This window comes from Ctenopharyngodon idella, chromosome 18 (assembly GCF_019924925.1).
Source record: "Ctenopharyngodon idella isolate HZGC_01 chromosome 18, HZGC01, whole genome shotgun sequence".
NCBI lineage: Eukaryota > Metazoa > Chordata > Actinopteri > Cypriniformes > Xenocyprididae > Ctenopharyngodon > Ctenopharyngodon idella.
In genome coordinates this window covers 23,485,988-23,508,537 of record NC_067237.1, presented here as the reverse complement: position 1 = coordinate 23,508,537, position 22,550 = coordinate 23,485,988, and the positions used below count along the sequence as shown (strand labels likewise).

Sequence of the window (22,550 nt, the reverse complement as noted above, 5' to 3'; positions counted from 1 at the left end):
GCATACGCACAGCACTTATCAGTATATGTATTGGCAGTAGCAAGTTCCTGTACTTGCTCTGCAGCAGCAGCAATAATCTACAACTACAGAAATAATCAACAGCTGCAGCAATTCAGCAGCAGCAGCATAGCAGATCTATTCCGCCAAGACCAAAAGCATTAACATTGTCATATCCATTACCATGTTAAAATCTTCTGAGAGTTCTCATGATAGAATTATAATTATGACAAAAAGTCAAAATAATCACTTTTCAATCTCATCATTTTGACATTTTATCTCATAATTGTGACTTTTTATGTCATATTCGACTTTTTATCTCATAATTATGATTTAGTCTCATAATTTTGACTTTTTTTTCATAATTTTGACTTAGCATCTGATAATTTCAACTTTTTGTCATAATTATGATTTAACAAGCATGACATAAAACATCATAATTATGACATAAAAAGTCACAATTATCAGATACTAAGTCAAAATTATGCGATAAAAATATGAAGCTATGACATACTTATGACAAAGTCATAATTATGACAAAGCCATTTTTTCATTATTGACATTTTGTCATAACTGACTTTCTAGCTAATAAATTTAAGTGCTTCATAATTTTAACTTTTCAAATGTCATAATTATGACTTTCATGCCATAATTTCAGATTTATATGTCATTAGGATTTTGTATCTCATAATTTATCAAAGCATGTTTTTTGGGGGGCTTCCATATAAGGGTGAGTTGAGTATGTAATTTTGGCTGAACTATCCCTTTAATAATTAGTAAGCATTAGTTTAGCATTGACTCTACTGGACTTTTCAATCAGAAAAGATGTTTATTATGACAGTGTTGTGAGCAGTAACTCAAAGGCTAGTCCTCCTTTCTAACATCCAGTAGGCCCGTTCAAGGTCATGTATTTTCTATCCTTTGACACACCATCTACAAAAACATAAATATTTGCAAGGTAATCAACATTTCCAAGGAATGAAGAGAGATTAGAATAAGGGCCCAGAACATCCCTTCATCTTGTCAAGGCCACAAGGCCATCAGCTTTTTTGAGAGATGAAGACACTGCAGCTGCTTGTTATGAGAAGCAAGGAAAAGACAACTAATGAAACAAAAGTGTTAAGTATTTGCTAAAGGAACAATCATATACTACAGTAATGAAAATTAATTTTGGATCACATAATTGAGTAGATAATTAATTTTTAATTATGAAAAATAATAAGATGAGGAATAAACATAAGGGTGAAATCGTTTTTAATGATAAAATAACTATTGAATTAATATTTTATTATTTAATTAGGAAATTACGAATAAATATATAAATTAATCTAATTCAAAGGCAGTTCAATTCTTTTTATTTGAAATTGTATTCATATTTTCCTAATTAGATAAACATATATATATATATATATATACACACACACATAGGGATCCAAATAGTGAAAAGGGAACTATTTTTATCACATGCATACTGTAAAAATCTATGAATCTATAAATTATATTTATAAATAGCATATGTGTGTGTGCATTCAATTTGATACTACAAATAGGATGAATTCATACAGTTATACAATAGTAACAATAGCTGTAGTGTGGTATTTTGTGTTATGTTATTTTTTAAACTATGGTTACCTCTTTCAACAGACTCTTATCTGCAATCAGAGCATAGACCTATCAGCAACTATGATCAGCAAACGTCGTCGTCTGCTGATGACGTCCGCGGGGTTTTCCGGGTGCGACGGCTTGAGATGTAGGCTAGCAGGCTAACTGAGAGCAGCGTCAAAACACAGATACTACAGCGCTGTTGACAAACGTCAAGAGACAGCGGGTTGGAAGCTAACATGAAAGGGGTAAACGATTCATTTTACAAGTAGTGGTTTTAAAAGTGAAGTCGCCGTGGTCAACATAGATTGATATAGCTTAAAAAATAAAATGTCAACAACGCGGCCCCTCCTCGGGATGAAGCGGATCACCGAGGTAACTTGCACGGAGCCGCCGGGAGGCAGACTATCCCCGACCGCCAGTAGAACACAGTCACAGCCGCTCACCGTAGATGACTTCACGGTGCACGAGGACAAGCAGGCAGAGCTCAAATGCAGTAAACCGAAGGTCGAACAGGTTTTCCAAGTGACATTCACGATTATTGGGCTCTTGGATCACACTGGAGCCCACGGAAGTAAGGCTTCCAGACAGATCTGGCTCCAGCTGAAGGGGAAAAAGGAGGATGTGTTTAAAGCGAAGGTAAATTAATTGAAGATGTTTATAGTAAACAATGTTGCTGTTTGTCTTTATTTCTTTATTTTTTGACTGTCAGAAGGGAAATTGATGACATTAAACTTGTTTTGCAACGTGATAGCTGGAGGAAGCTGATGTCAGACTGAACTCAGCTGCTTCTGACAACAGCATGTTTGTCTTTATTTGACATTTAAACCACGACCCATAGTATCTTTTGTGTGCCCCCTTAAAATGATTTGTTTAGCCTACTAAAGTAATGTTCATTTTCAGTCAACTGGGTATGTAAATAAAGTTATACAACAGTTCAAAGAGGACTGATATTTAGTCCTCAGTTTATTTAGTTATAGACTGATCCTTTTAGTCTTTACTTTGCTTGATGAGACGCAAAGCTTGATGCTTTGGCTTTATTGGATCCATTTTATTTTGCGGAGTGGATAAACAGCAACTAGTTGGCCAGTTTTTGTCCGAAACATAAGTTAATCGATATTATTTATTTGTTTAGATCTGATGTAGAAAAGTAACATCACATTAACAATCATGATGTAGAATTGATTGAACATCAGCAACAATGTGATTCATACCTGTGAATCGCATTGGCCAAAACCCAGCTGTGCTGTTACTCAATACAACAGCACAATTGTAAGTGATATCCACAGTTGTACATAGTTCTTAATTATATACTTTAGGATTAACTAAGGCCAAACAAACCACATATCCAAAGCAAATGGATCAATGTATTTCATAATGTCTCCGCAGACATAAACACATTAATAAGCTTTCACACACATTTACAGATGATCCAACCCTGTACATTTTCACACAGATGTTTCCCGTTAATGTCGTGTCGAAAAAAATGTTACCAAAGCAGCAACAAAAGACGTGGTTTTTCACTGAACATGTGGCGTCATCACCTAGTTCTGACATGCCATTGTTTGCAATTCTATTCCAATCTAATAAGGAAATTATAACCACCAGTGCCAGTAAACCTGGAATATCCTTATTGTTAAGCCATGAAACGGAAACCACTCAGTGGATGTGTTTCACCACCATGTGAACTTCCTCTTTGTCTAAACATTTTGATTTATTTCTAATACTTTTTCACAGGTGTAAATATTATATACCCCATCCACAAAACTAAAATCATATTCACATGCAAAAAGCTCTTGTCTCCACATCTCAGTGACTTTTGAATATCTCTCCCCGTTTTAATTAAAATAACCCGGTATCTGCTTCTCATCCAAACTGTGTCATGAATTTTCTCATGGGTCTTTGACAGAGACCTGTTTGCTTAGTCAAGACAAGATGGGAGGCCCCCAGTGTATTTCACTTTCGGTTTTAGTTACTACTCAGAGTAGTGGCTTTTAACCTAGTGTCATTACTGGTACTGTATATGAGTATTTCTTTTACCGTAACTCGCGCTCAGATCAAAGAAACAAAAAGTTCAGCATAAATATGACAGAATGGTCTACCCCAAGGGGTTCCTGGGTAGTTGTTTTTTTTTCCTTTTCTTTCTTTTTTTCAATGTATGATATTTAACTGATAGTTATTTGCTACACAGGCCCACCCACCTATTCAAAGCCACACAATCATGTCAATATGATGAATATGAAGTTAAGAAACCCCAAAGACGCCCAGTTATACTCTTTATTTTTAACCACATTAGTGCGTTTTAGAATACAGTACATTTAGGGCTGCACGATTTGGGGAAAAAATCACTCTGAAACAGTGGTTCCCAACCATGTTCCCAGAGGCCCCCCAACACTGCACATTTTCCATGTCTTGATTCAGGTGTGCTTGATCAGGGAGACATGCAAAATGTGCAGTGTTGGGGGGCCTCCAGGAATGTGGTTGGGAACCACTGCTCTGAAACATGGAAATTCATCCTGAATTCCCAAACAGACTTTTAATGTCCCTTAAAACATGATTTGATCAAGTGGTGTTCACCAGATGTCTTATAGGTCATACAAGATTGATCATTTTTGCTTAAAGACGAAGATTTATGTATGTTTTGCAAAACCCCCCTTTCCATTAAACATATTTTATTGAACTGTCCCATTTTTAAAGCAAGTAGAAAACATTTTTGTGAAGTAAGCTCACTTAAGGACTTATTTAGTAAGATTTTACCAGTAAAGGTTTTAGAATTTTTATCACATGTTAATGTTAAAAATCTTGTATAATATTAATTGCTGTATTTATTTTAATTGTGTATATATGTAACTAATATTTTTGTAATTCAGTTTTTGGCATTAAGATAGCCACAGATGCTGACATGGCATTAGGCATTAAATAAAACTATAGTGATACTCTGAAACACAGTGTGTGTGTGTGTGTGTATATATATATATATATATATAGCCAGAAGTGCTTTTAGAATTTAATACTGTACACTAATATGTATACTAATATTTTAGCATATAATACATTCACTCAGTGTTGGCACATTGTGAAATGCAAAACACAGAGCAGCTCTGTATTTTAGCCAGTAACAGTCTACATTTGGGTGTTGTGTCATAGTTGCATATTTGGATATGTGTTCACACACTTTCGTCGATATGATTATGGGCATGTGGAATCTCCCTAGTATGACGATGTAGTTCTTAGTTATTTGGTCTCTCAAGGCAAATCATACGTGCATACTAGTTTAAAACAAAGACACTAGTTTGACTTGTTTTGCTTCTGTGAGTATTAATTCTAGAGCATTGTGCTTGTGTTGTCATGTCACCCTACTGATTGTAGAAGTGAAGTTCTCTATCTTTTGCAACGTATGTGTTGTAATCCTGTTTTGCTGTGATTGTTTTGCAGGAGTATGTGAAAGGCCTGTGTGACCCAGAACTTCAGAAAGAAGAGTGGTACCCAGTGGACATGCACTGCATTTTCGCTGGTGCTCGTGGACTCTTTTTGGACCGGCTGCTTAGAGACACGAGTGCAGAAGTCCAAGTTTTAGAGCCGGGCCGACTGAGGTTGAGTGGGAGCGCAGAGGCCGTCGTTATGGCTCAAAGTCGCGTTCAACAGTTTGTTGCCCTCTTTCAGGAGAAGCGGAGCTTGCCAGCTGACAGGGAGCCCTTGGTAAAGCGCACTTTTAAGACTTTTGTGGAGGACCGGGCTGATAAATATGCCATGGAGCTGCTGTTGCTGCCCAGTGCCCTCAAAGAGGAACTTTTGGGCTTGGCCCAAAGCCCCACACAACCTATAGCTATCATAGACCTTGAGCAGGACCGCTCTCAAACCAGCACACCCGTAACTGACCTCTCCAACCGTATCCTGGACACCACTTTTGAGGACAAAACCTCAGGTCCTGTGACCACTCCTGACATTATGCCAGGTCTCAACGGTCGTTGCAACAAGCGACGGTCCTCAGAAAGCGAGCAGAGGGACACTAAACGGCAATACTCGCTGGAGAGAAGAGAAGAGGAGCAGTGGGAAGAACGGCAGCGAGAGCCAAGTCAAACTTGGGCTGTTGCTCCTGCAAAGGGGACACTAACTGCTAGTGAAGCGACAAATGAAAGTGAGGCGGTGACTCCTGAGACTAACTTACGCTGTCTTGTTAACTTCTTCCGAACCATGGGCTACCAGCAGGAGGTGGTGGAGCGGGTGGTACGGGAGACGGGGCAGACGGAGGACACATATTTACTGCTGGAAAGAATTGTGGAGGAGACCCAGAAGACCCAGAGCACGCAAGGATCCCAGAGCACCTATTGCATACCCGACCCGTCCTCCTGCGTAAACGCCTCATCTACACTCACCTCCACCAGGGTCAAAGAGAAGGAACGGGTACAGATGCGAGCTCTCGAGAGATCAGAGATCAAGTGCAAAGAAAACATTAGACCTGCTAGTATTAATGGCATAGGTCAGAAGAACCAGACAAGCAGCGTGCCACTGGCCTCAGCCACTCTTAAAAGAAACAATGGCGCACAGAATGACATACGTGAAGTTATCATCATCGACGACGATGATAACGACTTCACAGAGATAGAGAGGAAGCCCAGAGTGGCTACACTTGATTTGAAGTCAGAGTCCCGATTTGATTACCTACCCCGCGGTAGCTCTCAAACAATGGTTCCTGTGCGGACGGAGAGTGTGACCAATCTCCGCAGCTCTTCTCAAGGCCCTCCTCTCCGGACCACCGACACACGACCTGGTTGCTCTTACCAGACGCTCCCTGGAAGGGCACCTTTACCTCGCTCTGAGGCACATAGCACCTCTGAACCAGCACCCCTCACCGGCATGTCTCGTTTCCAGCAGTCTCTGAGAACCCCCTACAGACTAGTCCTACAGAATGAACCGGGCTGCCCCAATCTGCGACACATCATCATCGATGGCAGCAATGTGGCAATGGCGTAAGTATCCATCAAATTGTATCATTTTTGGGGGTATTTCTCATTCTTTCATATAGGTCAGTGGTATTTAAATTTGGTTCCATCTGGACCGTGGGACGTAATTGCGCCATTTTACAGTTTCTGCAGATTAAAGTGAGCAGCGCGTCAAAACAGCAGAGCGGTTCACACCACAAGCGCTCAGGGTCGTTTACGGTAATGATCTTTTGGCGCTACATCTTCTAATATTTATATCTAGAGCCAAACGAGCTTCATTCAAGCCTGTGCGTGCATGTTGCTTCTCTCTCCTGCTAAAGATGCTAAAGCACCACATTAAGAACTGCAGATGATGCAGTTATTTTAAAAACAGTAGCAGAAACATGGTGAGCAGAAAAATAGATACTTTTGCTAAAACGCTGCAGAAAACAAGAATGCAGCAAAAACAATACAAATCTGATCGTTTAACTAAACCAGGTTTGTGACAAGTTAACGCGTGGCACCTTTAGACTTTTTTTCCATACATTTGGCATTATTAATCAGCATTTTAAAAGCATTTCATAATAAACAATGTCATAATTTGGAAAAGAGATGGTAAGGGAAGATAAAAAAAACTTACTAGCTAACTTTGTTTTGTGCTAATGATGAGAGTTTTGATTATTAGATTATGTACTTTGTTTGTTCTTAGTAGTTTATTACATTGAGCAAAATATAAAAATGGTCCATACTTTTCTTAAGAGGTAAACCCTGCACCCCCAATATGTTTTCTCAGTTCCAAGACCTTCTGTGTGCCATACACTTAGGTGTCTATATGTAAAAAAAAAAAAAAAAAAAAAAAAAAAACCTGATAAAACATCTGTTCTTACCTTTTTTATATTCATATCCAGTTGGAAGAAATATTTAATTTTGATTTTTTTTCTTTTACAACGTACTATGGCTGCCCCAATGTAAATGTATAACTGTTCCAAAAAAGTATTGTCTAGACCTCTACTGGGAAGAAAATATAGAGAGTGGACCTTTTGGAACTTTAATTGAATACCCCTGATGTAAAAGAATATTTCAAACAATAATAAAATTCTGTGCGCATTTAAGGCTGGAATACACAACAAGACTTTTGCTCAAATGTTTGCCCTGATTTGCAGTCTAGATGAGGTGACGCTTGTTGCTGAAATTCATAGCCAGTCTGCAGATTTTGAGCAGTTGGAGTTGACAGTTTTTACAAAAAACATCCTAGCAATGAGGCATGTATTTCTGTGTGAGTTTGTTGTTTCCAGAACATCTTAAAAGTCTGGTGGTGTGTGATCCTCAACCATTTAGTTCATGATGTTTTTCTCTATAAACATTTACAAAGTTGGCACGTTTATGATGCATAGGGTTTTAAAATCTGTTCAGATTTTTGTTGCGTGGTATATTCCAGCCTTCACTCATCTTTGTTTATTATTAATTATTATTAATTATTTTTGGTGATTTTTAGATATTTTACATTGGCTAGCAATAATCGTTTACATTTGAGCGAATAAAAGTCTTTATCTTCACACTTTGTCAGTTCCAAATTGTAATGGCAGCTGTCAGTAGATAATAAATTATTTCTTTTTTTGATTCTTTTAGTTATTTTTGAGTGAAAGTTGTGTAAAATAAAAGTTTGAGTACAACTTATTTGCTATCATTGAATTTTATTATATTAACTTTGTAGGTTCCACCCATTGTAAAATCCATCTTAGGAGTTAGGGTTAGAAATTTGGTTGACAGCTAGTTACTGTCGAACCCCAAAAATGACCAAAAAAGCACCATAAATATAGCCTATGCAATTTATGTGCTAAATTCCATGTCTTCTGAAAGCACACAAATTTTATGTGAGGGAGAGACTGAAATTTCAGTCATTATAAACAACATTTTTGGCTTGTTCTTTGTACAGTGCTATTGTATGGCTTGAAGACTTGGAATATAGCATTGTATGGACTACTTTTATGGCGCTTTTTGTCTTTTTTAGAGCTTGACAGATCCGGGCACTGCAGCTTTCATTGTTTGGAAAAGAACAGTGTGAACATTCTTTATAATTTCTCCTATTGTGTTCCTTGGGAGAAAGAAAATCATAAGGTTGAGGAAATGACAGAATTTTGGGTGACCTAAACTTACTAAAACTAAATGATGCATTCAGTATTTGATGCTTATTATGAAACCATTGTAAAGGACAGATGTGATTGATGCTTTTTTTGGAGTGAATTTGAGGGAGTGTGAAAATGTTGTGTTATGTGAGTGTGTGAGTACCCATAAAGGTTAAAGTAAGTCACTTCCAGTAAGGTCTGTGAGTGTTTATGAACTCTAGTCTGTAAATGTTTGTGTTTGAAAACCTAAAACCAGGTGCAACCCCCTTCTTTCCTTTCTGTCTTTCTCACCCACACCCCTTCCTCCCTCCCACCTAAAAGGCAACCTCTCAGTGGGTCTCTCCCATTGTCAGCCCCTTATTTTGCCCTTTAAGTGTGCTTACCGGAGGCGAGTACGCTTCTTAGAAATACTAGTATGGAAACTGAGGTGTTACACAGGGGTGAATAGAGGAAAAATATCTTATTAGACCCTACTGGTAAAGTTTAGCTGAGGATAGAAGTCGTGGGATAAGGTGTTAGGTGGGAGTTTTTATAAGGTAAGACCTTTACTTCAACAAAAGATGTGGGCATATACTAGAAAGATGTGAAACATGGAGTATTCTTGAGTTCTTAAGAAATGTTCCCACTCAAATAATAGCAAGAAACAAAAGGGGTATGTATAACTAATTACGCCATATTATCCATGCAGAGCACTGAACAGTCACTCTATCACATGTTCAGCCAGACTTGAAGACAACAGCTCACACAAGGTTTCTCATGGCTGAATTGTATGCTTGCATGATATTTGAGATTTGAATCCTCAGGTGAAATCTTGTTGCCATAGCAGCCCAAATATGCAGTTACCAAGAACCGCTGCCACAGCAGGTCAGGAAGGATCTCAATATCTTGCAGTTAAAGATTAACCGTCATTGTGAAGGAGAGGTCAAATGTCATGAGCTGAAACTGGTGCAACTTATATACAGTTCCTGATCCTGCTGTAATTATATTGCTCTGGTTTGGCACATAGCCAGGATTTTGTTATGGTTTCATTTCTCATATCTCTGTTTTCTCAGGTGGTATGATTGTTTTGGAAGAAAATGTTCCACACACCTAGAGAGTCACCATTAGTAAACAACATTATATTTCTGACGTGCTCCACACGCTTGCGCTACTTCTGACAACTGGGCCTGGGTTACTTTTGAGGTCTAGTACAATTTTATTGTTAAATGACAGTGATTCCTCAATGTCTGTTAAACCTTTGAATTAACAATCACACTGGAATATTTAATCCAGCTTTCTCTTTTCTTCTTTTTTTTTTTTTTTTTTTTTTTTTTTCTTTCTTCTTCAATTGTTGACATCTCTTACCTGTCCTTTCAGTTCAAGATAATTAGGTCAGAGTCTACAGTCACTGGATAAGATCTTCATAAGGATGAGTTAGAGGTGAACCACATGGGTTTTTTATTTGATGTTTTTTGTCAGAAATACAAGGGAGAAATGAAAGGTTTTTTTGCATATTTAGCAATTTACATTTCCAGACTGGGAAAGTTATCTGACTCTTTACGTCAACGGTCGTTGTTTTAGTAACACTTCCTGTTTAAAATAACTTTCTCTCGTAGAGGGAACTTCCCCGTGACCCCTCTGTGGTTCATTTGTGTGTCTGTGTGTGGATAGATGGGTGTGTGTGTGTACATGGCTGCACATCTGTATACGTGTGTCATTCTGTCGAAGCGTTCTGAATGGATGGAGATGTGCGTCTGTTTTTGCACCCTTTTGCGTCAGTTGCATCTAATCGAGAATTGCCGAAGTAAAAAAGGAAGTAAATGGTTGACCACTGTTCTCAAATGCATTTACATATGCACTTATCTCTCCATCAGTGGTAGATGCATTGTGAAATTGAATGCAAGCTGTTTCCTGATCGAGCAACTTGATATTCAAGAGGGAACTTTGGTCTTTGGTTATTTAATCAGCCTTCTAGGTGAATTTTGCATTTGTATTACACCTGTTACACTTCTTGCAGCATATGGGAATATATTGTATACTGCCTACTATTTAAAAACTCAATACGCAGAATGCAATGATAAATGTTTCAAACAGCAGTTACATTGTTTTCAAATGACCTCACTACATTGCGTGTTTAATTTAGCAACTGTCACCCGTTTATCGTCTTAGTAGGGGTGTAACGGTGCACAGAAGTCACGGTTCAGTATGTACCTAGGTTTTGTGATCACGGTTTGGTACAATTTTGGTACACTAGATAAAATGGTCACACTTTAGGTTTAGTCCCCTAGTTGGTACAGTACAGTCTCCTATAGTGTATTAAGCACTATAGGAGACTGTATTGTACCAACTAGGGGACTAAACCTAAACTGAAGTGTGACCAGAATGCACTCTTGCATATGTCCTTTTTTTTTTTTTTTTTTTTTTTTGCAGGCTTGATAAAAAAAACAAAAGGTAGTCTATTTGGTCACAATCAGTTACAAAAAAGTCATTCGCGTAGTCGCTGTTCTTCTTTTGCTCTTTTTTATGTTTTTGCGGTTAGCAAACAGCGCTGTATTACCGCACGCGCCCCCTTCTGGATTGGAGTGTGGATCGCCTGTGACTGACTGTATTCATCGTCTAACTGCATGAACCGAATCGTGACGTCCGTACTGTATGGTTCGGGATGAATACACATACCTTAACACCCCTACATCTTAGTAATGTAATGTAGCATTTTTATTACAACTCTGTCAAATATGAGTCTGAAATGAGATTAAAAAACGAGTTGTGGTTGATATTTATGGCCGCACATCTATAAGTGAAGAGTGGAAAGTGTTGCACTGTGATCTACATTTTGGCATAATAAGTAGGTTATCCAAATATACTATAAACATAGAAAATGTTCACACATTGTGCAACATACGTTTAGGTACTGCATACTGCAAAATTTGAATGAGAAGTTTACGAGTATGCTATTCCAAACTGATCATGACCTTTGACCTCCCTATTTGCTTTCACCAGACATGGACTCCATCGGATCTTTTCTTGTCGTGGGATTGCTATAGCTGTAGAGGCCTTTTGGCGCAGAGGGCACAGAGAAATCACTGTCTTCGTTCCTCAGTGGAGACAGAAGAAAGACCCTAACATCACTGGTAAGAGCTTAGCTTTCTCCTGTCATTAGACCAGCAAGACATCTGTTTTTATTTATTTACATACATATGATTTTATCCATTTTATTATATTTACATACATATGATTTTAGTCAAAAATTGGATGCATTGTCCTTATTATTGCAGAACAACACTTTCTCAACCAGTTGGAGAACCTGCGACTTCTTTCTTTTACCCCGTCTAGAGAAGTGTGTGGACAGAGAATTTCCTCCCATGATGACAGGTACAAGATCCAGTCATCTAGATTTTTTTCTGTCTGTTCCTCAACACATTATCAGACAAAATAGTATTTAGCTTGAGGATTAGATTCATTTGCATGTAGATTTTCAGTGATGCTTCAGGAAATCACACAAATGTACTCAGTCTATAAAAAAGTTGTGTATGCATAAAAATAGTGATGGGACTTCGAAAAGTGTATAAACCATTTCACTGTCTTGTGCACACATCAGAAATAACAAAAAATAAAGTCGTGCACTACATATTGTCGTATTGGCAAATTTATTTACAGTGCGTATCATATATTTTCCTATTTTTTTTTAGCACTGTTAAATGCAATCAGTGTGTCTGGATGCCAATATGAATATGGAAATAATATGAAGTTGAGATCATGAATAATAAAAACAGGTGTTTTAAGCTCCATTTATGGTCATTTCAGGAGTAAGTGGGTAGGATTGGAAAATCTTTGTGCATACCCATACTTTCTACACACAATTTATGTAGGCCCCAGGTTCCTTCTCTAAGCCTGACATCATCTTTGACCTTCTTCATAGGTTCCTGCTTCATCTGGCTGAGAAGACAGGAGGGGTCATTGTCACCAATGACAACCTGAGGGACTTTGTGAGCCAGTCAGAAGCGTGGAGAAGGATTATTCAGGAGAGGTAAAAAGAACACCTTTACAGCAAGATGTCCAGAAGAACATCAATTATTTTCTCAATTCCTAATGTTAATATCATACATTACCATTCCAAAGTTTAGGATCAGTAATATATATATATATATATATATTTATTTATTTATTTATTTATTTTTTGAAAGAAATAACTTTTATTTAGAAAAGATATAATAAATTGATCTCAACTGACAGTGAAGACATGTATAATGATACAAAAGTTTTTTTGTTTTCAAATAAATGCTGTTCTTTGAACATTCTTTCCATCAGTGAATCCTGAATAAATGTATCACATTTTCCATAAAAATATTAAGCAGCACAACTGTTTATAATAAGAAATGTTTCAACATATTAGAATGATTTCTGAAGGATAATGTAACTGAAGACTGGAGTAATGATGCTGAAAATTCAGCTTTGCATCACAGGAATAAATTACATTTGAAAATATATTAGAATAGAAAACGGTTATCTTAAATTGTAATAACATTTCACAATAAACTTAAAGGGATAGTTTACCCAAAAATGAAAATTATCCCATGATTTACTCACCCTCAAGCCATTTTTGGTGCATAAGACTATCTTCTTTCAGATGAACCCAATCTAGATATATTTAAAAATATACCTGCTCATCCAAACTTTTATAATGGTTGTGAATGGGGGGGCACATTTTGAAGCAAAAAAAAAAATGCATCCATCTATAATAAAAGTTATTCCATACAGTGTTTTGTTTTGCTCTATCCTCTGCGCTTCCACATTCATCATTGCGGCGGGTCAGAGGTTGCTCTTCTGCCGCAGATCGAAGCGTACAGCCGTCTGTCGTAAGCTAGTTATTACAGTTAATAAAGTTTTAATTATGGATATTTTTCTTACAAAAACCCTTCGCTTCACTTCAGAAGGCCTTTATTAACCCACTGGAGCCGTATGGATTACTTTTATTATGGATGGATGCATTTTATTTATTTATTTATTTATTTTTGGCTTCAAAATGTGGCCCCCCCATTCATAACCATTATAAAGCTTAGAGGAGCAAGGATATTTTAAAATACAGGTGCTGGTCATATATCCATATATCATCAAAAAGTTGATTTATTTCACTAATTCCATTCAAAAAGTGAAACTTGTATACTATATTCATTCATTACACACAGACTGATATATTTCAAATGTTTATTTCTTTTAATTTTGATGATTATAACTGACAACTAAGGAAAATCCCAAATTCAGTATCTCAGAAAATTAGAATATTGTGAAAAGGTTCAATATTGAAGACACCTGGTGCCACACTCTAATCAGCTAATTAACTCAAAACACCTGCAAAGGCCTTTAAATGGCTTCTCAGTCTAGTTCTGTAGGCTACTCAATCATGGGGAAGACTGCTGACTTGACAGTTGTCCAAAAGACGACCATTGACACCTTGCACAAGGAGGGCAAGACACAAAAGGTCATTGCAAAAGAGGCTGGCTTTTCACAGAGCTCTGTGTCCAAGCACATTAATAGAGTGGCGAAGGGAAGGAAAAGATGTGGTAGAAAAAAGTGTACAAGCAATAGGGATAACCACACCCTGGAGAGGATTGTGAAACAAAACCCATTCAAAAATGTGGGGGAGATTCACAAAGGGTGGACTGCAGCTGGAGTCAGTGCTTCAAGAACCACTACGCACAGACGTATGCAAGACATGGGTTTCAGCTGTCGCATTCTTTGTGTCAAGCCACTCTTGAACAACAGACAGCGTCAGAAGCGTCTCGCCTGGGCTAAAGACAAAAAGGACTGGACTGCTGCTGAGTGGTCCAAAGTTATGTTCTCTGATGAAAGTAAATTTTGCATTTCCTTTGGAAATCAGGGTCCCAGAGTCTGGAGGAAGAGAGGAGAGGCACACAATCCACGTTGCTTGAGGTCCAGTGTAAAGTTTCCACAGTCAGTGATGGTTTGGGGTGCCATGTCATCTGCTGGTGTTGGTCCACTGTGTTTTCTGAGGTCCAAGGTCAACGCAGCCGTATACCAGGAAGTTTTAGAGCACTTCATGCTTCCTGCTGCTGACCAACTTTATGGAGATGCAGATTTCATTTTCCAACAGGACTTGGCACCTGCACACAGTGCCAAAGCTACCAGTACCTGGTTTAAGGACCATGGTATCCCTGTTCTTAATTGGCCAGCAAACTCGCCTGACCTTAACCCCATAGAAAATCTATGGGGTATTGTGAAGAGGAAGATGCGATATGCCAGACCCAACAATGCAGAAGAGCTGAAGGCCACTATCAGAGCAACCTGGGCTCTTATAACACCTGAGCAGTGCCACAGACTGATCGACTCCATGCCACGCCGCATTGCTGCAGTAATTCAGGCAAAAGGAGCCCCAACTAAGTATTGAGTGCTCTACATGCTCATACTTTTCATGTTCATACTTTTCAGTTGGCCAAGATTTCTAAAAATCCTTTCTTTGTATTGGTCTTAAGTAATATTCTAATTTTCTGAGATACTGAATTTGGGATTTTCCTTAGTTGTCAGTTATAATCATCAAAATTAAAAGAAATAAACATTTGAAATATATCAGTCTGTGTGTAATGAATGAATATAATATACAAGTTTCACTTTTTGAATGGAATTAGTGAAATAAATCAACTTTTTGATGATATTCTAATTATATGACCAGCACCTGTATATCTCTGATTGTGTTCTTCTGAAAGAAGATAGTCATATACACCTAGGATGGCTTGAGGATGAGTAAATCATGGGATAATTTTCATTTTTGGGTGAACTATCCCTTTAATGTTTTTTTTTTTCTGTATTTTTGATCAAATAAATGCATCCTTGGTGAGCATAAGAGACTTCTTTCAAAAACCTCACCAACCCCAAACTTTTAAATGGTAGTGTACATGGATGCACCTTTAGTGTGCTCAGTTACTATTTGCTTAGATTTACAGCTCATTGTTTGGATTTTTCAGACTCTTGCAGTTCACCTTCGTAGAAGACCACTTTATGATCCCAGATGACCCACTTGGAAAGCATGGACCTCACCTAGACGAATTTCTACTTAAAGGCACTCGGTGAGTTCAAAAACACACCATTTTGCTTAAAGTAATACCCTGCAGTGGTTATCATACACTCGCTGTCTTGTCTGTAACTCCTCATAACTTTTCTGTCCTCTCACAGAGGTAGTCCCATAATGCCCCCCCTGAGGACAGACCTTCGGGCAACCCCGTCAGTTTACACCCTGGCAGCACAGTCCACAGCACATCCCTCTTCCCCTTCCCACTGGCCACACTCCGGCCCTCCAGACTGGCACCTTCCTCGACCGTCCCCTTCTCCACCCCCGCAGCGGTCGCCCTCGGAAACCTCAGAGCTCAAAAGGAAGCTGTACGACATCTTTCCTGACCAAAAGCAGCGTATTGACCGTATCCTCAGTGACAACCCATACATGAGGGACCTAAATGCGCTGTCGGGCCTCTTGCTGGGCTGACGCACACTTAATTAAACACAAATTTACAGTTTTCACTCTTGTGCAACATAATTTAAAGTTTAAAATTATTTTTAAGGAATACCATGATGGAAAAGCGCTGTTACAAGCTTTTTTTCAAGGGGACTCTGTTCAGTCAACTAATTTAGATTATGAGACGACTGCAAGCACAATAAACCTAAGTTATAAATTGTTTAAGCGCGAGCTTTAAATACACGAGAATGTACAGTCCGAATGGCATAAATTTGATGTAAATATTCATGAAGAATAATCTTCCTTTCCTGTAATTATCTATTCAGAAATCTCTAATCTAAAAGGTGTTCCAGCTACAGTTGTTTTGAACTAAATTACTGCTGAAGGACAAATGTTGATTTGCTGTTTTTGATAGGACTGTGCTTTCTGTAACTTCTGTTTTGTAAATAATGATATTATTGAGCCAAATGAGTACTAGTTTCCAGTCACTCAAAGTGCCCTACTGAAGTGCCCTATTATCATTTCCTGTTCACTAATTTTAGTTCCTGTTAACCTCAGTGATGGTGACAAAATGGTATGTTGTTTCTAGAAATCCCTGGAGACCCCCTGAATGACAGAGGACACAGTGAAACAGTTAAATGGCTTTTTAAAAAAAAAAAAGTTTCCAGATTACTCAGTGACCTAACACACCCCTTCTCTGCCTGTTGTGCAAGTCACTGTCTTATAGCAAACAGGAAACCAGAGCCACCATCGATGGAAACCTTTGTCCCAGTTGCGAACATCAGAGGGCGCTGTGGGATTACCAGTTCTTACCAACCTCATAATGCAGTGGAAGACTGAAGGCATGAACAAAATGCAATTGCACAGTTGAAAAACATTGTTATGTTCCACAGAAGTGAAAATATAGTTCAGTATTTTCACTGTCATTGTTAAAACGTCAACTTCTCGCTGTTTCTGAAATATGTTTAGCGTTGCGTTTTGTGAATTGGTATTCAATTTTGGGAATGAAAATGCATAGACGTTAAACCCACGGAAACGTCACAGACTCGGCAGGCACTGTGGGTATCTCACAGTATGGCTGCTGAAAACCTTTTGCTTTTTCTGGAAGGCAGTTAATAAAGGCCAATTATGTGTTTATCAGGACTCCTATAGTCTGTCCTTTTTTCATACTGAAGTATCAAATATTTTACCGTGAGCATTTCACTTGGATTGCACTGTGTTTATCCTAATGAGAATGTACTCCGTATAGAGGTTTTTCTGCATAATATCCTCTTTGACGGTAGGGGGCGACATTTTTTAAAGACTAAGCTCATATAAATGCAGTAGTCAGTCATTGTGAAGCAAGTATGAGCAATGACGTTACGTTATCACATTTCTTTGCCTGTACATGAGTAATATCAGTATATTATATTGAACCAACATCATTGAATATACTCCAAATAACCCTTTTTTATTTCTCTTTTCCAACCCCATTTGAAGTACAGACATTGTTACTTTCAAAACAGATGAATGAGAGCTCAGCAAGTCTTAGGTAACTAGTTTTTGGCAGCATTCAAGAGGGATGTCCCTGTCCTTCCTTTGTGACCTTACATGCGTCTCAGGTTCTTTAAGGTTGTGCAAGATGAGCAAACTGAAACCTACCTCATTATGCAAATCCTGCACGCCTTTAAGTGAATTTGACTGGTCGATTGCAGAATGTGCTTCTCTTTGTAAAAGACACTGAAAATGTCTTGAATTTTTGTCTTAGCTGGTAATGTTCCCTTTGTTCATTTGCTCTTTCTATCTGCATCTATTTGGGTGGTTCTTAATTTCAGCATATGTTTATCATTAGTTTTAAGCATATAAAAATTAGCCACTGTTTAGTCATGAGTGAAAAAGTGTTTAGAAGAAAATTGGGGCTCGATTGGGGAAGCCTCGACAGCAATTCCCAGACCTAAACAGTTCTGTTTACCATCTGTTCCCACTCTGTCCATTTTCTGCTGAACATGGCGAGTAAAAACTTTCTTTGTCCAGTCATGGGCGGTTGGTTTAAATACCATCCACATTCCAGAAAAGCTCAGCATTCTCAGGAACACAGAATTTCACCTCCCCAATATTGCTTGCTTCCCTAAACCTACTAAAATGTCCACCATCTCCGTTTATCTCCATCTCTCTTTCTCTCTTCCTTTAGTTGGACAGCATGCTTACATAACTTGTCAAAGTAATCCCTACCAGCCCTCCCCCACTGTCCTGAACCCACTGGTTTAAGCTAAACCAGCAATGATGGGAGCAGCATCTGCTGGGATTACCAGTGAGGAAGTCATATAGCCCTTTAATCTTCTACCATAAACATGCCAAAGATGCCAGATCTTTATTGCACATAAAGGAACCAAGATTGACTGAACAGAAGATCAGAGGAGATCAGCTAGTCATTCATAATTCGCACAAGTATGCGTGGAAACATTTGGTTCTGATAGACTTCATTGAATAGAGGCATTGTTAACACAGATTATCATTAGTAGGAAGGCTGAAGCAAGTTGAGGAATGTGGATAACATTAGTTCCAGAAAAAAACATCATAGTCTAGATACTTTGTGGTTATGGACTGTATCCAGAATTTTTGCGAACAGAAACTGTGCAAGACAGTTGGTTGTATATACTTTATCTACAACCTGAATTCAGGAAATGTTGAAATGTTTTTTAAAATTTGAATAAAATGAAAACTAAAAGACTTTCAAATCACATGACACAAGACTTTTCAAATCACAAGCCAATATATTATTCACAATAGAGCATAGATAACATAATAAATGTTTAAACTGAGAAATTTTACAATTTTATGCACAAAAAGAGCTCATTTCATATATTTATATATTAAATGCACCCCCATACCATCAGAGATGCTGGCTTTTGAACTGAACGCTGATAACACGCTGGAAGGTCTCCCTCCTCTTTAGCCCGGAGGACACGGCGTCTGTAATTTCCAACAAGAATGTCAAATTTGGATTCGTCTGACCATAGAACACTTTTCCACTTGGAAACAGCCCATTTTAAATTAGCCTTGGCCCACAGGACACAACGGCGCTTCTGGACCATGTTCACATATGGCTTCCTTTTTGCATTATAGAGCTTTAGTTGGCATCTGCAGATGGTACGGCAGATTGTGTTTACCGACAGTGGTTTCTGGAAGTATTCCTGGGTCCATTTAGTAATGTCATTGACACAATCATGCCCATGAGTGATGCAGTGTCATCTGAGGGCCGAAGACCACGGGCATCCAATAAAGGTCTTCAGTCTTTTCCCTTATGCACAGAGATTTCTCCAGTTTCTCTGAATCTTTTGATGGTGTTATGCACTGTAGATGATGAGATTTGCAAAGCCTTTGCAATTTGACGTTGAGGAACATTGTTTTTAAAGTATTCCACAATCTTTTTTCAGATTGGAGAGACTCTGCCTCTCTAAGACATCCCTTTTATAGCTAATCATGTTACAGACCTGATATCAATTAACTTAATTAGTTGCTAAATGTTCTCCCAGCTGAATCTTTTCAAAATTTCTTGCTTTTTCAGCCATTTGTTGCCCCCGTGCCAACTATTTTGAGACCTGTAGCAGGCATCAAATTTGAAATGAGCTCATTTAGTGGATAAAAGTGTAAAATTTCTCCATTTAAACATTTGTTATGTTATCTATGTTCTATTGTGAATAAAATATTGGCTCATGTGTTTTGAAAGTCTTATAGTTTTTCTTTTATTCAAATTTAAAAAAACGTCCTAACATTTCTGGAATTCGGGTTGTATAATTTTACTCAATAGTTGCCAAAATAGTGTTTTTCAAAATGGGGAAATATCTTTTTTAATTAATAAAAATAATATTTCAAATTTTATTTTTTATTAATAATTCAAAAAGTTTTTCCTGACTTTAACAAAAATATGACTAAAAAGTCTGTTTTAAGTAAATTTCCATCAAATTGAATGGAATAGTCCTCAAATAGTATTCATATTTTGCATTAAAAATTATATATGACAATATAGAAGTCAGTAATGGATCTTTATACATGAAAATATCTGCCTTTATATTTTAGAAAGAGGGATCCTTGCTAGGATATCAATATCATATTTGGGGGTACAGTATGTCACACACAAATAAATGCAATGATTTTTATATAATGTGAAGAAGGAATGTCTACATTCAGGAGTTTGCTGACAAGGCAGTTTCAAGCAGTGATGTGGTGAGAGCAGGAGTACTCTGGGATTTTAACACACTGGGCTGCACTAAGGGAGAGAGAAAAAGAGACTGTGACTAAACACTGTTTTGAATCATCAGTGTGGCACACTGGTTGCTCCCGTGGCTGAGGGAGGGGCCACTCCTATTCCTCCATCTGCTGCAGAACTGTAAACAATGATGTCATTTCCTCTCAGTGGCTGAGTTGGCGATTTTGGAAGCTTAAAAGAGCACAGGGCTAATTTAGATTAAGAGTGCTACTGTCCCATTTCAGAGTGCTTTATTTAGGTTGCAGCTAATCTAAGCATGTTAAAATATGCATGTGGTGAATCTCTAACAATTGACTCATAATTAGTCATTATTAATATACTACAGGTGTGGTTCATCTTTATCGATACACATTTCCATAGGTGTGTCATCTAGTCTACAATCTTAGACAATGATGGCACGTTTGTATTAGTAATACATTTTGGCTCTACTGACAGACGGGCGTGTTTTTTTCCATTCCCAGCATATTATACACTCACCTACTTTCAACACCTGTTTTACACAATTCAGGTAAATACAGTGGTTGTACATTACTGATGACTGCTAATGTGTTTCTGGTAATGTCTGACACAGCATGAATAAATGTTGTTGTTTTCCAACTGTCTGTAACTATGGACCACAAATGTGGAACAAACTGGGAAAAACAAACAAACAAACAAACAAACAAACAAAGAAAAAACTTTATGTAAATAAGTTGTCACAGAATAAGAACAATCAATTTTGACAAAAACATCACATAGAACCTTATAATTCCAAGGTGACGAAATATGTTTGGTCACACTTTAGTTTAAGGTCCAATTCTCACTATTAACTAACTATTAACTACGACTTTTGCCTCAATAAACTAATTAGGCTACTTCATATTAACAGTTAGTAAAGTAGTTGTTAAGTTTAGTATAAGATATGTAGAATATGTTCATGCAGAATAAGGCATTAATACGTGCTTTATAAGTATTTATAAACAGCCAATATTCTTATTATATGCATGCTAATCAGTGTTGGGGGTAACTCATTACAAGTAACGCGAGTTACGTAATCAGATTACTTTTTTTCAAGTAACTAGTAAAGTACAAATTTACAAGAAAATAGCTGAGTTACTTTTTGAAATAAGTAGCGCAAGTTACTTTGTTTTCCAATTTATTGACTGACAGCTCTCCTGTCTCTTGTGTGCTGTGCATGATGGTTATTGTGGTTCTAGACTAAATGTGAGCATGCATTTACTCATCTCACTTGCACAAAAACAGATTCAGTATTCCTCAAAATCAATAAAAACAGTGAAATGCAAACTCTGTATATTACGCAAACCCACAATAATTAAATGTTAAATAACACAAATATACTTTATGTATTTAATCTCACTTTATTAACCATTGTCTTTGCTCCTGACCTTCTATGATCGAATTCAACAATACTAATAAGCAAAAATGACTCTAGATAAAAATTACATTTGTGTTTAATTGTTTTGTTTTTATTATCCTATGTAAGTAAGAGTGTTGAACTTTCTTCTTCTGCACTCAGCACAGCTGAAAGGTTTGTTTGAGCTGTGCCCTCTACTGTACAGTCGTGAATTTGCATTTCCTTCAGTCAGAGGCTTATTCATTTCACTTTCGGTGTGAAAGGGCATTTGCCATATACATACATACATATATATATATATATATATTGTTATTAAAAACAAACAAGCAAAGCCAGCCCAGATGAGTAAAAGTAACACAAAAGTAACGTAATGCATTACTTTACATAAAAACTAATGCAATTAGTTACTTTTTAGGGAGTAAGGCAATATTGCATTGCATTACTTTTAAAAGGAACTTTCCCGCAACACTGATGCTAATAGTAAGTGGTTAATAGTGAGAATTGGACCCTAAACTAAAGTGTTACCATTTGTTCATATTATATTTATAATGGTGAATTCAGATAAATTGTGCTACTTTTTAACATTGAAGTCACTGTAGCGGTCCAATTTAGCTGAATTTACCCAATATATAAATTACAAAAAAGTCAGTAACAGTTGCACTGCAGTGTTGAGTTTTATTAAAGGAATTTTCTTTACAGTAATATTATTTCTTTAGTGTTCAGTGGAGTATAAAAGGTGGGCACAATTTTCCATGTCTTATAAGACAAACAGCAGCTGTTAATTGCACTAAACCACTGTCTGTTCATGAGAAGTGACACGTAGAACACATTATTGTGATAATCAGTAATACAATAG

At 37.5% G+C, this 22,550-nt stretch overlaps 1 protein-coding gene across 1 annotated transcript; it reads left to right on the top strand.

Annotated features, from left to right (window-relative positions):
- Positions 1–1,716: 1,716 nt before the first annotated feature.
- Positions 1,717–17,234, top strand: n4bp1 (nedd4 binding protein 1). The gene is made up of 7 exons (XM_051870398.1): positions 1,717–2,238; positions 5,035–6,569; positions 11,627–11,757; positions 11,902–11,998; positions 12,546–12,653; positions 15,607–15,708; positions 15,815–17,234. The coding sequence occupies exons 1-7, from the start codon at positions 1,930–1,932 to the stop codon at positions 16,119–16,121; spliced, it is 2,589 nt and encodes an 862-aa protein (XP_051726358.1). The 5' UTR covers positions 1,717–1,929; the 3' UTR covers positions 16,122–17,234.
- The last annotated feature ends 5,316 nt before the right edge of the window (positions 17,235–22,550 follow it).

Bases quoted from the DNA above. Each gene is read 5' to 3' on its own strand.
- n4bp1 (XM_051870398.1), top strand. From the start codon at position 1,930: ATGTCAACAACGCGGCCCCTCCTCGGGATGAAGCGGATCACCGAGGTA. The intron at 11,758-11,901 runs GTAAGAGCTTAG...TTATTATTGCAG, and splicing joins GAAAGACCCTAACATCACTG to AACAACACTTTCTCAACCAG. The intron at 11,999-12,545 runs GTACAAGATCCA...CCTTCTTCATAG, and splicing joins ATTTCCTCCCATGATGACAG to GTTCCTGCTTCATCTGGCTG.